We start from the raw sequence: 17,644 nt of genomic DNA on the forward strand, positions 1-17,644 counted from the left end.
AGAAGAATATAGTTAGTGAATATGTTACAAGGGAAAGCACATTGTTTAAAATACATTATGTTGGGGTTGCATTGTACAAAGCAACAGTGTGTGTGTTTATCTCGCACAATAGCCGGTGTAGGAAGGAATCTTCCATATCTAGAGGCTCATCTAACTTTAGTTTTGCATTAATTGTAAGAGACAGCAGTTGCTTTAAATGTAAAATTGGTATGGCTGGAGTGTAAGTACCTTCATTTAATATGCCACTTTTGAAGCTAAAGGGGGCTTTTGATCTCTCTGGGGCTCTCGTCTGTTCCAGCCCCTGAATTTGAAAAGTATGAGAGGAAATCTGACTTTTTTTGCTCTCTAAATTCCAAGAGTAAATTCTCTACTTATACATGCAAGAATTTATTTGCAGGCAATGGGCATTTTTATCACCACTCCCCCTGTTTTCAAACATGCTGCCCCATGTACAGATTAACTGGGTGCCAAACCGACATAGAGAGGAGGCAAGAGTATATTCCTAGTGATGGAATGGGAGCGGAGAGACCACAGAAATATGCAGTAAAATTGTGGATTGGGGAGAGGGGATGCATTGTTTTAGAAAAAGAAATGTGAGGCCTTCTATATATACATTTGGAGAATTCTGAGATCAAGCAATGGCAGTCGAGGGCTGTATGCAGGCACCTGGAGGAGGGAACAACTGCTGGGGGAGGGAGTAACACTCTCTTCACTCACATTCTGGTCACCTTCAAAATAGGTTGGGGGTGGTAAATGATGATAATTCCATTCAGCATATGTAAGGGAAAAAGGAGCTGAGCAGAAAGCCTACCTCGCTTGCATTCTGCTCCGCTCACCCCAGAAAATATATTCCATATCAGTCAGGCTTTCACTTAATAATACCTAAACAATAGACACATTAAAAGCCAGAGGTGGAGAGACAAGAGAATATAAGAACATCAAGAGTGCACATGTCTGAATGTGCACAGATGAATACACCAAGAAGACAGCATGGGGAGCAAAGAGGTGACATATTATGAAGATAGCAGGGCTACTAGCAGCTGGAGGGTGGAATTCAGCACTGCTACTGGTTAAAAGACTTCAGTCCAATCAAAGTTATTGCCCTTTAAGTGTGTTGTGTATTTTAATCACTGGGTCTGACATGGTAACATCTCCCTTTAAGGATGTATGAAGTTAACTTGAGGCTGTTTGATTTCACTATACTTCTGGCTGTAAAATACTTGTCTGTTTTTCTCCCCCCTTATTCAGATTCTGTGAAAGGATGGACAGATATGTGAATTAGTAGCCCAAGAAGTTAATCTTGCTGATGGCTGGGAACTTGTTTTCTTTATTAAATCTTGTGGTTGGAACATTAGCATTCACAATAGTCACCCATATAGATATAGTTGCAGCCAGCACTCTGGGATCATCTTCCAGTTGGGGTTTTATTGGTGAACTAACATTGATGCTATTGGAGGTGGAAAACCTTATTGCACAATAAATCCAGAAATTTGTCTATGATACTGGGAATAACAGGAATCCACTACATAAGGTCTAACTTCTAGAAGTGTAGCTTTGAAATCAACACATCTCAGCTATGAAAACATCAGCACTTGAGTGATTTTATGTTCAGTTGAAAGAAAATATGAAGAGTCTGCATGTCTCTAAAAATGGAAATCTTCTTCAAAGCTAGACTTTATACTAAATCACAGTTTTCTATAGGATTAAATCATTAGATCATTTTCAAGACCAGTGACTTCAAGGTTTGAGCAAAACCTTCTTGTATGTGCATTAAGTTGTACATTTTATATTAGTCAATTTGAAAGAAGTGTTTTTAACTGACTGAAGTTCGTGGGTAATTCCTTTTCTTTAAAGGCTATGATATTAAATGCAAAGTGTTGAAAATACCATTTTTGGTATCTTATTAAATGTTTACTGTGATGAAAGCAGCCATACTGGTTGTGCAACTGAAATAACTAGAAACTGAGATCTGAAAGAGCTAACTGGGATCAAATTTCAGATTCACCTATTTAAAATTTAGCTATGGAAGCTTCACAGACAAATTTCCCCCTAGGCCATCAGTCAAAGCAAAAGGGGAGTGTAGCACAAGAAGATGGGAGCCCTCCAGCAAAAAAAGCAATGACAGAAATGCATGTAAAGGATAAAGTACAAACTCTGGTAAATAAGTTGTCAACAATAAAGAAGGAGCACTTGGATGAATGTGAAGAAAATCTTATGGAGGACAGAGAGGAAGATTCCAAACCAAACATTGCTGCAGCATCTGAGCCTTTGAACTTAAATCCTGGGTTGAAACATACACTGGCACAGTTCCACTTAAGCAGTCAGAGTTCACTGGGTGGACCAGCAGCATTTTCTGCTCGCCATTCTCAAGAAAGCACATCTTCTGTCTTTGTACCTCTCCCATCACCCCAGATCCTTCCTGGTCCGCTGCTTGTTCCTTCAGACAGCTCTACAGAGCTGACTCAGACCTTATTGGAAGGGGAGTCCATATCATGTTTTAAAGTTGGAGGAGAAAAGAGACTTTGCCTGCCTCAAGTCTTAAATTCTGTGCTCCGTGACTTTTCTCTACAGCAAATTAACACAGTATGTGATGAGCTTTACATCTATTGCTCTAGATGCACTTCTGACCAGCTTCACATCTTAAAGGTTTTGGGAATCCTTCCATTTAATGCTCCATCTTGTGGGCTGATCACACTGACTGATGCTCAGAGACTATGCAATGCTTTGCTGCGCCCTCGCACTTTCCCTCAAAATGGCAGCTTACTTCATGCTAAAAGTTCACTGGCCCAACTAAAAGGGACTGGCAGTACCTTTGAAGTAGAACATGAATGCTTGGGCAAGTGCCAGGGTTTATTTGCTCCACAGTTTTATCTTCAGCCAGATTCTCCATGTATCCAGTGTTCAGAATGCTATGGGATGTTTTCACCCCAGACATTTGTGATGCATTCTCATCGATCTCCTGATAAGAGGACCTGTCATTGGGGCTTTGAATCGGCCAAATGGCATTGCTATCTTCATATTAACCAAAAGTATCTAGGAACCCCAGAAGAGAGAGATTTGAAGCATCTCTTGGAAGAAATGAAAGAAAAATTTAGCATGAAAAATCCAAAAATAACCCAGTCTAAAGTAAGTATACTTGTAAAATATTTGGATACAGTTAGTGCTAAAGATTGCATTTAAAATATTCCAAGTGTATTCTTCATAAAAGTAAATGTATACCTTAAGTTTTTGGAAAATTTATGTTGTTAGCAGGAAGTGTTACCATATCACGGAAAATAACACCTTAGTGCTGAAAACTCAAGAGTTATAAGCTAACAGGTTTGGAACTCTTATTTCTTGTTTCTAACTGACTTCTGATCATAACACGTCCATTAACATTGATGAGCAGACTTGTTTGTAAAAAAAATGGTATTCCTATTTGATTTTGCTTCATATATAATAATATGATAATATAAAAGCAATGGTGCAGCCTTGCCCACTCCATACACAACATGAGACAGAAATTATAGAAAAGTAGAGGAATGAAAGTGAAGAAGGAAGGGGTTCTGACATAGAATTCTTGAGTGAAGAGGTCTTGCAGCACTTCCACAAGTAAGGCATGGCTAAAGAAATGAAGGCAGCAAGCCTCATCCATGATGCGTGATGCAGTGATACCAAAATGGAGTTTGGGCATATCTGTTGCCATTTCAGCACCATGGTTATGTCCCTGGGAGTTCTCTCCATCTCACATTTCTACAGTGACTTGCAATTCAAGTTGGGGAGAGTTGGTATTAAGCTTATTTATAGGTTTTGTCTCCAGTTGTGGTTACACACACATTGAACATTCCATATCCATATATTTCCATATATAAAGGAAAACTTCAAAATGAAAGAAGCATTCATCTTTTTTTCTTTGTGGGAAGGCCGGAGGTAGAAACTCAGAATTCATAACTGGCAAAAGCTTAATTGGCAACTAATGCAGAGAGGCTAATCTGACTCTGTCCAACTTTTGTCATTTAGAAGATCAGCTTTTTCAAGTGGCAAAAATTGGTGGAAGTAAGAAAACTAGTCATCACCTGTTCCATATATAGATGTATTGATCCCCCAATTGTCACAATTGTTTACAAATTTATACAAAATAGAAAAGTGGTACTCGTTTTGGTGGATCAACTTCTGTAAAAAAAAAATCTAGAAGCTAGCTAGCTTTGTTTTCATCCTATTTCCTATGCTGTCTTCCCATTAGGAGGAGTGGAGCACAAGTAAAAATAAAGCAGAAGTAGAGTTCATGTGGAGTTATGCATAGAGGATCTGTCCGAACCATTGTTTGCCCACTGGCTGGTCATAGAATAGCTTTTAATTAGTGTTGGACCACAAATCAGTGATTGGGAGCTCCCTTGTTTAGTTTTAGGTAAACAATCCAAGAAGAAGTTGAGCTTCTTATGGCAGCTGAAAGTATACATTTCCCAGCTTAATCAGGTTTTTATACTCATTAATGATGTAACCAATTGTCTTGCTATTCATTCAGCTACTCGATGGTCTTATAGGCCCCTTCCAAACTTACTAGTCTATGATTCTATGATTTATTTTATTTATAGCCCATCTTTCTACCAAAAAATGGCACTTGAAGCAGCTTATAGGCGCAATGAAAGTTAAGACAATAAAACAATACATTAAAATGCAATATAGCATAACAGTTACAGAATAAATAAAAAATAGCACCCAACCCAACAGACCCTCGTATAGGCCAAAGGCCTTCTTGAATAAAGCAGTCTTGGCCTGCTGGTGGAAGGACAGCAGAGAGGGAGTGAATCTAGCCTTGCTTGGGAGGGAGTTCCATAGCCTGGGAGTGGCCACCAAAAAGACCGTCTCTCAGGTTGCTACCAAATGCACCTCTGAACGCAGCAGTCTTGAAATAAGGTAGGGCCTCTCCAAAAGATCTTAAGAACTGGGCAGGTTCGTATGGAAGAAGGTGGGTTTTCAGCTAGCCTGGTCCCAAGCATATATACTTAAAATAATGTAGCTCTCATAAACAATATTTTGACTTACCTTAAAGGAAATGATAGATACATTGTGCCCTAAGGATTATAAATGATCTCATTATCATCTTGTTGCAGTCTTGCAATATGGCTTATGAAGAGCTACATATTACCAAAATATTGTGCTACATTTACATATTGCTGTATAAATAAAGATGACCTTTTCAGGAGCCTTCATAATGTGAGTTTTAATGAGAGATTTGTGGGAGAGGGGGAATTTAGATAAGGACAGAGACTGTAGTTTTGTTGATGTGCTAATATATTATACTCGGTATTTAAAAAGTTCGGCTTGACTTCCTCATGCCTAATGAGCCCCTGCTGTCTCATGGATGGTATGTTAAATTACAGTTTCAGAAAATTATATTCAAATCTCATCTTATGGGTGGAATGGTACTTGGTTGGTGATGACCTAAAATATGTGAGTAGTGTACAACTAAGGGCCTTATCTATCTGTATTGTAAACTCACCACAGATCTCTTAAAAGATCATGTTCATTCATCTACCTTTCTCCCTTCCTGATTAAGATTGAGGGTGGGGTTGTTAGTGAGCCTGTCTGTGATTGAGCAATTATGCTTTCCCATGAAAAACAGGGAAGAGAAGCCATACTAGGCAGAGCATTATGTATATGAAACTCCTTGCTGAGTGTCTTTCCAACTCCTCTTTTTCTTCCCTTAATGGGAAGAAAGGTGTTTTGGTAGAGAGCCAGTTGCATCCAGACCTGACTGGGAGATGATTCCACCTTCTTTTTGGACAGGCCACCACTGGATGTGATCAAGTTGCCCTCTATAAAATACAAAGTAATAACATTTTTTCAGGACTGACTGTATGCCTGGATAAGAATGATAAAACTCAATGATCTCAAAATTTAGCCAGCCCATTACCTCACCAGCACAATGTTCATTAGAATTGTGAATACTAACCTTGTATATGCTCTCCTTTATCCTCTCGACAGAATTCCATCCCTTTCCCAATAATCCAAAGAGGATCTAGAAATAGAATGTAAAATACTTCGTAAAGCTTTCATAAGGAAAATATGTGTGTGTGAACAGGAGCATCCCCATTATACATGTATTAACAGAAATTGCAGAAACGCTCTCCTGCTTCAGCAGTGCTTCTAACACTTCTGAGATGTGAAAAGCAAAGTAGCAAAAATAGTTAAAATGCACTGAGATTCTTGGGATCTTCACATTTTGAAGAGAATCCGACTAGTCTATGTAGTGGGGGGTGGGGGTAATGGAGGAATGCCCTTTTGCTAGTATGAACCACTTCTAACTATGGCTTTGATTGACCCCCCCCCCCCCAGAAGACAATAAATATAATACAATTGCTGAAGAAGCAAGAATGGGAGGAGCAATGCCATGGAAAAATGGATGAGGTGGTGGGATAGAATCATAGAATAGTAGGGTTGGAAGGGGCCTACAAGGCGATCGAGTCCAACCCCATGCTCAGTGCAGGAATCCAAGTCAGAGCATCCCTGACAGATGGCTGTCAACCTCATCTTGAACGCCACCAGTGTGGGAGAGCTCACCACCTCCCCAGGTAATTGGTTCCATTGTCGTATTGCTCTTACAGTCAGGAAGTTTTTCCTGATATTCAGCCAGAATCTGGCTTCTTGTAACTTGAGCGCATTATTCTGTGTCCTGCACTCTGGGATGATCAAGAAGAGATCCTGGCCTTCCTCTCTGTGACAACCTTTCAAGTACTTGAAGAGTGCTATTATATCTCCCCTCAGTCTTCTCTTCTCAGGGCTAAACATGCCCAGTTCTTTCTGTCTCTCTTCATAGGGCTTTGTTTCCAGTCCCCTGATCATCTTTGTTGCCCTCCTCTGAACCCTCTCCAGTTTGTCTGCATCCTTCTTAAAGTGTGGTGCCCAGAACTGGACACAGTACTCCAGATGAGGCCTAACCAGTGCTGAATAGAGGGGAACTAGTACTTCCCGGGATTTGGAAGCGATGCTTCTATTAATGCAGTACAAAATAGCATTTGCCTTTTTTGCAGCCACATCACATTGTTGGCTCATATTCAGCTTGTGATCGACAACAATTCCAAGATCCTTCTCGCTTGTAGTGTGGTTGAGCCACGTATCCCCCATCTTGTAACTGTGCATTTGGTTTCTTTTTCCTAGGTGCAGAACTAGGCATTTATCCCTATGAAATGTTATTCTGTTGTTTTCTGCTCAGCGCTCCAGTCTATCCAGAGTACTTTGAATTTTGTTTCTGTCTTCCAAAGTATTAGCTATCTCGCCCAATTTGGTGTCATCTGCAAATTTGATCAGCATTCCCTGCACCTCCTCCTCCAAGTCATTAATAAAAATGTTGAAGAGCACTGGGCCCAGGACTGAGCCCTGCAGTACCCCACTCGTTACCTCTCCCCAGTTTGAGAAGGTCCCATTGATAAGCACTCTTTGAGTCCGATTCTTTATTTTATTTATTTTATTTATTAAATTTATTAATCGCCCATCTGACTGGTCACCCAGCCACTCTGGGCGATGTACAACCCACCATAAAACAATTTAAAACAATAAAATTTTACCATAATTTTTTTTTTAAAAAAAATACCCTAACCCACCCCAAATGCCTGCCTGAACAACCACGTTTTTAATGCACGACGGAAGCTCATTAAAGAGGGGGCATGACGGAGTTCCCTAGGGAGGGAGTTCCACAGAGTGGGGGCCACCACAGAGAAGGCCCTCTCCCTCGTCCCCACCAGTCTAGCTGTCCTGGCTGATGGGACAGAGAGAAGGCCATCTGAGGCTGATCTTGTTAAGCGGCCTGTCTGGTGTTGCTGGAGGCGCTCCTTAAGATAGGCTGGGCCGGAACCATATAGGGTTTTAAAGGTCAAAACCAACACCTTGAATTTGGCCCGGAAAACAACTGGTAACCAGTGCAATTCCTTCAGCACTGGAGTGATGTGATCTCGCCGGCGGCTGCCTTTAATCAGGCGAGCCGCCACGTTCTGTACCAGCTGCAGCTTCCGAACCGTCTTCAAGGGTAACCCCACGTAGAGCGCATTACAGTAGTCTAAACGAGAGGAGACCAGGGCACGTACTACCGATGGGAGCAGATGGTCAGGAAGGAAGGGGCGCAGACGCCGTATCAGATGGAGTTGATACAGCGCTGTCCGGCTCACAGCTGACACCTGAGCCTCCATGGACAGCTGGGAGTCCAAAATGACCCCCAGGCTGCGGACCTGGTCTTTCAAGGGTAGCCGTACCCCATTCAACACCAGGTCAACATCCCCCAGCCTCCTCTTGTCTCCCACCAAAAGTACCTCGGTCTTGTCAGGGTTCAGCTTCAGCTTATTCCTCCCCATCCAGCCACTCACCGTCTCCAGACATTTGGACAGGGATTCTACGGCCAACCTTGGTGAAGATTTGAATGAGAGGTAGAGCTGCGTGTCATCCGCATATTGATGACACTGCACCCCAAACCTCCTGATGATAGCCCCCAGTGGCTTCACATAGATGTTAAATAGCATGGGGGAGAGGATGGAACCCTGTGGCACCCCACAAGTAAGTGGCCACGGGTCCGAAACCTCCTCTCCCAGTGCTACCCTCTGGTGCCTGCCGGAGAGGAAGGACTGGAACCACCGCAATACAGTGTCTCCAATGCCCAACCCCTCCAGGCGGTCCAGGAGGATACCATGGTCAACGGTATCAAAAGCCGCTGAGAGGTCGAGGAGAACAAGGAAGGAGCATTCACCCCTATCCAGAGCCCTCCTCATATCATCCACCAAGGCGACCAAGGCCGTTTCTGTCCCATGCCCAGGCCTGAAGCCCGACTGAAATGGGTCTAGATAATCAGTTTCTTCCAAGTGTGCCTTCAACTGCACTGCCACCACCCGCTCAATCACCTTGCCCAAAAATGGCAGATTTGAGACTGGGCGAAAGTTGTTCAGAACTTGAGGATCCAAGGAGGGCTTCTTTAAGAGCGGTCTTATCACTGCCTCCTTGAGGGCTGATGGCATCACTCCCTCCTCAAGGGAGGCGTTCACCACCGCCTTGATCCCCTCACCCAGTCTCTCTCTGCAGCTCATAATGAGCCAAGATGGGCAAGGATCAAGTAAGCAGGTGGTTGGCCTTACAGATGAAAGCACCTTGTCCACTTCATCAGGAGGAAGAAGCTGGAACCGATCCCACAAAACCGGTTTGCCACAGGCCGCCTCTTGCTCACTAACTGTATCCACAGTGTGCAGAGTAACACACCTAATCTGATCAATTTTATCTGCAAAGTGCCTTGCCAAAGCCTCACAGGAGGCCTTAGAATGCTCCAGTGGTTCCGGAGCCACAGGACCGACCAGGCTCTGGACCACTTGGAACAGCCTCCTGGGGCAGCACTCTGCAGACGCGATGGAGGCAGCATAATATTCCTTTTTTGCTGCCTTCACCGCCACGTGATAGGCTGAAGATACAGCTCTAGCCCATGTCTGATCGTCTTTGGAGCGAGACTTCCGCCACCGGTGCTCTAGCCGTCTCACCTCCTGTTTCAGAGCTCGTAACCGCGGATTGAACCATGGTGCAGTCCGAGCCCTGTTCAGGGGGAGAGGGCGTTTCGGAGCCACCCGATCTAATGCCCCAGTGATTGCGGCATTCCAGCCACCCACCAGGGTCTCGACCAAGTGGCCGTTGGCGTGCCCCAGAGAATCCCCAAGCGCGTTCAGGAATCCATTTGGATCCATAAGACGCCTGGGGTGGACCATTTTAATGGGTCCTCCACCCCTGCGGAGGGGTTGTGGAACCGAGAAGTCCAACATCACCAGATAGTGATCTGACCATGACAAGGGGGTGGTGGATATACCCCCGACTTCCAGATCACTCCCCGCTTCTCCAGAAACAAACACAAGGTCTAGTGCATGACCGGCTACATGGGTGGGCCCAGTTAGAATATGGTGCAGCTCCCAGGAGGCCATGGTCTCCATGAAGTCCCGAGGTGCTCCTGTGAGGATGGCCTCCGAATGTACGTTGAAGTCCCCCAACACTAGTAAGTTAGGGGACTGTACACGCACATCAGAGACCACCTCAAGCAGCTCGGCCAGGGAGTCAGTCGTGCAGCGGGGTGGACGGTACACGAGCAGAATCCCCAGACTGCCCTTCAGGCCTAACCTCCAGTACATGCACTCGGCAACCTTGGTCTCCCGGAGAGGGGGTCTGGTGAAGACCAAGGACTCTCGGTAGATAACAGCCACTCCCACTCCCCGATCCCCAGCCCTCGGCTGCTGTGCATACGAAAATCCAGCTGGACACATGGCTGCAAGGGTTGGAGCAGCAGCCTTGGCCAGCCAGGTCTCCGTAATACATGCCAGGTCTGCACCCTCATCCAGGATCATGTCATGGATGAGGGAGGTTTTCTGGGTAACAGACCTGGCATTGCAGAGCAGGAAACGAAGGCCAGAAGACGGGGTCACGCCTCCCCCAGCCATCCTTTGGCTCTGGACAGGCCCGGAGCAGGGAACAGATACTACACATCTCTCCCTTGTTCCCCTTACCTGGCATGGCCTGCCCCTAGCGCTCCGCCAGTGCCTGCCGCCCAGCCTCGGTATGTTCTGGCCCCCAACACTCCCCCCACTGCCTCCATCAGGTGGACACATGCCCCCTCGCTCCCGCCTATCAGGCAGGCTACCCACCCCTAAAAACACAACAAAATCCCCCCCAACAAAATAAAACAAACAAAACAATTAAAATCCCCTTAAAAATGTAGCCAGCTGTGGATCCACCGGATCGTTGTTTCATCTAGCCCACTTTGAGCTAGTTTGCTCATCAGGATATCATGGGGCACTTTGTCGAAAGCTTTGCTGAAGTCGAGGTATATGATGTCTACAGCATTCCCACGGTCTACAAAGGAGGTTACTTGATCAAAAAATGAGATCAGATTTGTCTGGCAGGACTTGTTTTTTGACAAATCCATGTTGGCTTCGAGTAATCACGGCATTGTTGTCAAGGTGCTTCCAGATGGATTCCTTTATCATCTGCTCCAGAATTTTCCCAGGGATTGATGTCAGACTGACTGATCTGTAGTTCCCAGGTTCCTCCTTTTTACCCTTTTTGAAGATAGGGACAGCGTTAGCCCTCCTCCAGTCATCTGGCACTTCCCCCGTCCTCCATGATTTCTCAAAGAGAATAGACAGCGGTTCTGAGAGTTCTTCTGCCAGTTCCTTCATGACTCTAGGATGCAGTTCATCTGGCCCTGGAGATTTGAACTCATTCAAAGTAATTAGGTGTTCCTTGACCATATGCCTATCGATCTCAAGCTGCAATCCTGCCCCTTCAGCCTGTACTTCGCCTTTGCCAGGGGGGTCATAGACCCTCTTTTGGGAGAAGACTGAGCCAAAGTAGGAATTGAGCACCTCTGCCTTTTCTTTGTCATCTGTTATCATTTTGCCATCCTTATTTAATAGCTGAACCACCATTTCTTTCCTCTGCCTTTTACTATGCACGTAGCTGAAGAAAGCCTTTTTGTTGTTTTTAGCATCCCTTGCTAACCTCAGCTCATTCTCAGTTTTAGCCTCCTGACACCATCCCTGCAATTCTGTGCTATCTGCCTGTACTCTTCCTTTGTTACTTGGCCTTCTTTCCACTTCCTATATGTGTCGTTTTTTGTTTTCAGGTCATCCCTAAGCTTTTTGTGAAGCCACATTGGCTTCTTCTGTTGTTTTCCACCTTTTCTTCTTGTTGGAATTGTTTGTAATTGTGCCTCAGGAATTTCCTTTTTTAAAAGCTCCCACCCATCTTGGACTCCTTTTTTCGTTAGCGTCACTTGCCATGGGACCTTACTGATCATTGTTCTGAGTTTATTAAAATCAGCTTTCCTAAAATCCAGGGTACGCGTTTGACTACACTCAGCTTTTGCTTCCCTTAGAACCAAGAACTCAAGTACAACATGGTCGCTTTCCCCCAGAGTTCCTGTAACTGCTACTTTCTCCACTAAGTCATCTCTGTTGGTTAGGATCAAGTCAAGGATAGCCGATCCTCTAGTTCCTTCCTCTACTTTCTGTAGGAGGAAGTTGTCCGCCACACAAGTCAGGACATTCCTGGAGGGGCCATGTTTTGCAGAATTTGTCTCCCAACAAATACCGGGGAAATTGAAGTCCCCCATTACTACTACATCATGCTTCCTTGAAACACTGGCTATTTGCTTTTCAAAAGTTTCATCCTTGTCTTCTCCTTGATTGGGTGGCCGGTAGTAGACTCCGACCACCAGGTTCCTTTTATTCTTTGCTCCATTTATTTCAACCCAGATGCTCTCGATGGGGCTACCAAGCTCATCCTCCTGTATTTCTGTGCAGAGATACGTATTTTTCACATACAGTGCAACCCCACCTCCCTTTCTGTTTTTCTGTTCTTTTTGGACAAGTTATATCCTTCAATTGCTGTATTCCAGTCATGAGAGTCATCCCACCAAGTCTCAGTTATACCTATCAGGTCATAATTTCCCTCTTGTATTAAGAGTTCAAGTTTGTTCTGTTTGTTTCCCATACTCTGGGCATTAGTATATAGACATCGAAGACCATGTGCTTCATAGTCTGGCTTTCTTTCTACATGTGTCTGAAGACTATTATTGGGCGCTATCAGAGCTGTTCTCTCCGTTGCAGTGCATGCGCCTACGTCCATTGTTACCCCCAACATTACATCTCCCTTCCCCGTAGGATTCAGTTTAAAGCCCTCCTGATGAAGTTCTTCATGCTGTGGCCAAACACATTCTTCCCATCCTTTGTGAGGTGCAACCCGTCCCTAGCCAACAGCCCATCTTCCAGGAAGTATAGCCCGTGGTCCCAGAATCCAAATCTCTCTCGTCAGCACCACCTTCGTAGCCAGTCATTCACCCGGAGTATTTTTCGTTCCCTTTCTATCCCTCTTCTAACTACTGGAAGGATGGATGAGAAAACTATCTGGGCCCCAAAGTTCTTGAGTTTCCTTCCCAAAGCTTCAAAGTCTGACGTGATCTCTTCGTAGCTCCGCTTGGTGGTATCATTTGTTCCCACATGGATGAGAAGAAAGGGATACCTGTCAGTGGGCTTTATGAGTGCAGGCAACCTTTCAGTCACGTCTCTAATCTGTCCTCCCGGGAGACAACATACCTGGCGAGTCCACGGGTCTTCGCGACATACTTGGGTCTCGATCCCATGCAGCAAGGAGTCTCCCACTACTACCACTTTTCTCCTCTTCTTTTTGTAGGTCTGGGTTTCATCGCCTCTGTTTAACCTTCAGCCTCTTGCTCACTCTCATGCAGGTTCCCCTGTGATTCTTCCTCTGCAGGCTGTCCTCCAGTCTCATCCGCAAGTACCTGGAATCGGTTCCACAGCTCCACTGCTTCCACTGGTGCAGAGTGGCGTCTAGTTCTTCTTCTCCTAACTGTCACCCTTTTCCAAGGAGTATCCTCTATTCCATTTTTCTTCACCTCAGCATTTCCCACTGCCTCATCTTGCTGTTGCTCTTCAAGCTTCCGGTCTTCCCTTTGCTGCTGTAGTTCCCCCATTCTGTCCAAGAACTCTTCGTGTCCTCTTATTCCCTGGAGGGTCGACAGTCGCTGCTCCAGTCCACTTACTTTTTCTTCCAGCAGCGTGATCAACTTGCACTTGTTGCAGGTGTAGGCCATGTTGTTCTCAGGCAAGAAAACAAACATTGTACACACCTTGCACCACCACTAGAGAGTCTTGTCCTTCCATAGCCTCTTTTCCCTTTTTGTGTCTAGCTTTGTAATTGTTCTAGGCTAGCCTGTGCCTGCTCCTCTACTTAGTAGAGGTTAAAAGCAGAGTCCGACTGGTGTGAAAGTGTGTGTTAAAAGACAAATAAATGGAAAAAAGTTAGTTAAAATAATAATAATAATAATAATAATAATAATAATAATAATAAAAATGTTAGGGGCCTCCCCCTTGACCTCCCCTGCCGAACTCCCCTGGCCAACTCCTGTTTGCTCCCCCTGTCCGCTCGCTCTGTTCGCTCGCTCTCTGGGAGCTTGCCTGCTTCTGTAGTCCCTGGACCAGCTGGAGCAGCTTGCTCTGCTCTGCTGGGAGGCGGGAAACAGACTGAAGCTTCCCGCCCAGTCAGCTGCTGGGAGTACTCAGGCCACACCCCTCCTGTTCAGTTGGAGCTCTCAGACACACCTAGTGAGCTCACAGCCAATCAGAAGGATAAAGGGCAGCCCCCTGGGCTTCCTGCAGCCCACTTACCTCTCAGCCTCTGTCTCCTTTGTCTCTTCAACCACTGCAACTCCCCTGGCCAACTCCTGTTTGCTCCCCCTGTTTGCTCGCTCTGTTCGCTCGCTCTCTGGGAGCTTGCCTGCTTCTGTAGTCCCTGGAGCAGCTTGCTCTGCTCTGCTCTGCTCCGCTGGGAGGTGGGAAACAGACTGAAGCTTCCCGCCCAGTCAGCTGCTGGGAGTACTCAGGCCACGCCCCTCCAATTCAGTTGGAGCTCTCAGAAGCACCTGGTGAGCTCACAGCCAATCAGAAGGATAAAGGGCAGCCCCCTGGGCTTCCTGCAGCCCACTTACCTCTCAGCCTCTGTCTCCTTTGTCTCTTCAACCACTGCAACTCCCCTGGCCAACTCCTGTTTGCTCGCTCTGTTCACTCGCTCTCTGGGAGCTTGCTTGCTTCTGTAGTCCCTGGAGCAGCTGGAGCAGCTTGCTTTGCTCTGCTCTGCTCTGCTGGGAGGTGGGAAACAGACTGAAGCTTCCCGCCCAGTCAGCTGCTGGGAGTACTCAGGCCACACCCCTCCTGTTCAGTTGGAGCTCTCAGAAGCACCTGGTGAGCTCACAGCCAATCAGAAGGATAAAGGGCAGCCCCCTGGGCTTCCTGCAGCCCACTTACCTCTCAGCCTCTGTCTCCTTTGTCTCCTTTGTCTCTTCAACCACTGCAACTCCCTTGGCCAACTCCTGTTTGCTCGCTCTGTTCGCTCGCTCTCTGGGAGCTTGCCTGCTTCTGTAGTCCCTGGACCAGCTGGAGCAGCTTGCTCTGCTCTGCTCTGGTCTGCTTAGCTGGGAGGCGGGAAACAGACTGAAGCTTCCCGCCCAGTCAGCTGCTGGGAGTACTCAGGCTACACCCCTCCAATTCAGTTGGAGCTCTCAGAAGCACCTGGTGAGCTCACAGCCAATCAGAAGGATAAAGGGCAGCCCCCTGGGCTTCCTGCAGCCCACTTACCTCTCAGCCTCTGTCTCCTTTGTCTCTTCAACCACTGCAACTCCCCTGGCCAACTCCTGTTTGCTCCCCCTGTTCGCCCGCTCTCTGGGAGCGTGCCTGCTTCTGTAGTCCCTGGACCAGCTGGAGCAGCTTGCTCTGCTCTGCTCTGCTGGGGGGCGGGAAACAGACTGAAGCTTCCCGCCCAGTCAGCTGCTGGGAGTACTCAGGCCACGCCCCTCCAATTCAGTTGGAGCTCTCAGAAGCACCTGGTGAGCTCACAGCCAATCAGAAGGATAAAGGGCAGCCCCCTGGGCTTCCTGCAGCCCACTTACCTCTTAGCCTCTGTCTCTTTTGTCTCCTTTGTCTCTACAACCACTGCAACTCCCCTGGCCAACTCCTGTTTGCTCCCCCTGTTCGCTCGCTCTGTTCGCTTACTCTCTGGGAGCTTGCCTGCTTCTGTAGTCCCTGGAGCAGCTTGCTCTGCTCAGTTGGGAGGCGGGAAACAGCCTATTGAGCTGTTTCTATTGAGCCTATTGAGGATATTGAGGACTAGAACACTATCAGCTTACACATGCGCGTGCGTGCGCGTGTGCACGCACACACATACATACACACAAATGGGTACTGTTGAAACTTGTAACCCAATCATTCTAAAAGCCTGACTGTATGGTGAATTTTTATTTGGCCCTCATATGTTGCCCACATGCTGTCAGCACAGCTTTTAGCTTTTTTTGATATGGGGAGAGTTGAAAAGGAGATTGTATACAATGTGCAAAGAGCAGTGAAGAGTCGTAATTGTTTGCCTATCTGAAATTGTGAGGAGATCATCATTTTTTGATAACCTCATGTCAGATGTCTTGTGTTCCTTGGTCTCTGAGAGCACAGTATTAGGGAGAAACAAATATTTTTGAAGACGTATATTTATGGGGAACCTCAGCCTATTCATAGTTCCTTTGGAGCATGTATGCATCTTTCACCTTAGTGAATGTCATGTTCAGCATGTCAAATGGTCTTTTGTGGTGCAGCACATGTATGGAAGGTGCGATGATAAAAAGTCACATGGATCTACCCATAGGTGCACTTTGATAGGCTGAAACAATTTTGTTTTGTCTTAGGGAGGATTCCTCTACCAAAGTTTCAGAACACTTGAACTAGACACACACATATCCAGCCCTACAATTCTGTTTCTATTCTTAATTTCCTTCTCAGTTTCACAATGAAAACTCATTGTAAAATTGGCTCTTGGAACTAAGTTACTTCTTAATTTCGTAGTGTAGCTGAGTGAGGTGGGTGATTATATAAATGTAATTGAGTGTGGCCAAAACATGTGGCACCTATCAGGTCTTCTCAACATAATTTTTAATGGGGTTTTGTTAGGACAAATAGAAGAATGAGGAGGCAAGGTCATGGGCTAATGGTAGTGCTGAATGACTTTCATACTGCTGAAATTTGCACTCTGACCCACTTAGTACAGGCAGGGTTAAAAACATATTTACAGTTGTTACGTATGGAGGCACACTGTTTCACATGCAGAAAGGCTTTCCATTTAGGTTTCTTGTCCCATTTGATTTTGCCCAGTTAACTTGATAACTCTGATAGCTTTTCCCATGGAAGAAATACTGTTGGAGGTATACATGTGAAAGACAGGTTGGAATTGCAAAGCCATATATGGATTTTACAGGAAAAGTGTGCATGTAGGAGTCTAGATTCCTGCCAGTTCCATCTCATGTACTTTTTTCTATAAAATGTATCTGAAATTTGCTTTCTAATAATCATATAAAGAGCCTGAAATAACCCGGTTTTGTGATTGAAGGTTTTTCATGGTGATTGTTTCATGGGAGTTCTTTCACAGAGGAAGAAAAGCTCTTCAATCACAAGCAAAAAGCAAAATCCATCAACATGTTCGTTCATTCTCTACAGTCTTGATAGAAACTTGCTGAGCCTTTAAAAACAAATGGAGATTCTCAAGGTTCTGTTAAGCTATCATATTTGAGATCCATATTCCATGCTCTGTAATCTTATCCATTATGGAATTCCCTCGTTCCTTGTCAATACATCCGGTATGAAGGTTTTGTACTGATATACACTGTGAGTGTAGTGAAAATAGTATCATCTTAAATATCGCATACCACATGCTGCTGTTAACGCTAATATGTGAATGAATAATACTTCTGAAATGTGCTCTTAGACCAAAAGAAGCACAAAAATGGGGGATAAATCGTTGTTTGTTCATCTTAGCAGTCCCAGGTACAAACTCAAACCATCACATCACCTAGTAGAGCCTAATTTGAATGTCTGGAACCTCCTCCCATATTTCATCTTAGGACTGTGATCATGTAGACCTCATGACTTCAACATCAAGTCAGTCTTTTTCTCTCTCCTGCCCCTGCCGCTTTTTGTAGCATCTTGCCTGATGAAGAGATCTGACAATCTTGCACATTTTTATGACTGTTGAGTTTGTCTAATACGGATTATGGAAGTTTACTTCCTATCATTCATGGGTGGCTTTTTAGCTTCCT

The 17,644-nt window shown here is 45.4% G+C and overlaps 1 protein-coding gene across 4 annotated transcripts in view; it reads left to right on the forward strand.

The window, feature by feature from the left end:
• SKIL (SKI like proto-oncogene) overlaps window positions 1–17,644 on the forward strand; it is a 41,762-nt gene that overhangs the window by 2,658 nt on the left and 21,460 nt on the right. For 3 of the 4 annotated variants that reach the window (XM_084841551.1, XM_084841550.1, XM_084841552.1), the window contains exon 2: window positions 1,249–3,126. In XM_084841551.1, coding sequence (XP_084697677.1) covers window positions 2,023–3,126 — 1,104 coding nt within the window. In that variant the 5' untranslated portion in view covers window positions 1,249–2,022. The remainder of the gene's footprint in view (window positions 1–1,248; window positions 3,127–17,644) is intronic. The other variant, XM_084841553.1, reaches the window with a different exon arrangement.

Source organism: Heloderma suspectum, chromosome 3, assembly GCF_057233095.1.
Source record: "Heloderma suspectum isolate Gila_16-S chromosome 3, 16-S_ref, whole genome shotgun sequence".
NCBI classification, from domain to species: Eukaryota; Metazoa; Chordata; class Lepidosauria; order Squamata; family Helodermatidae; genus Heloderma; species Heloderma suspectum.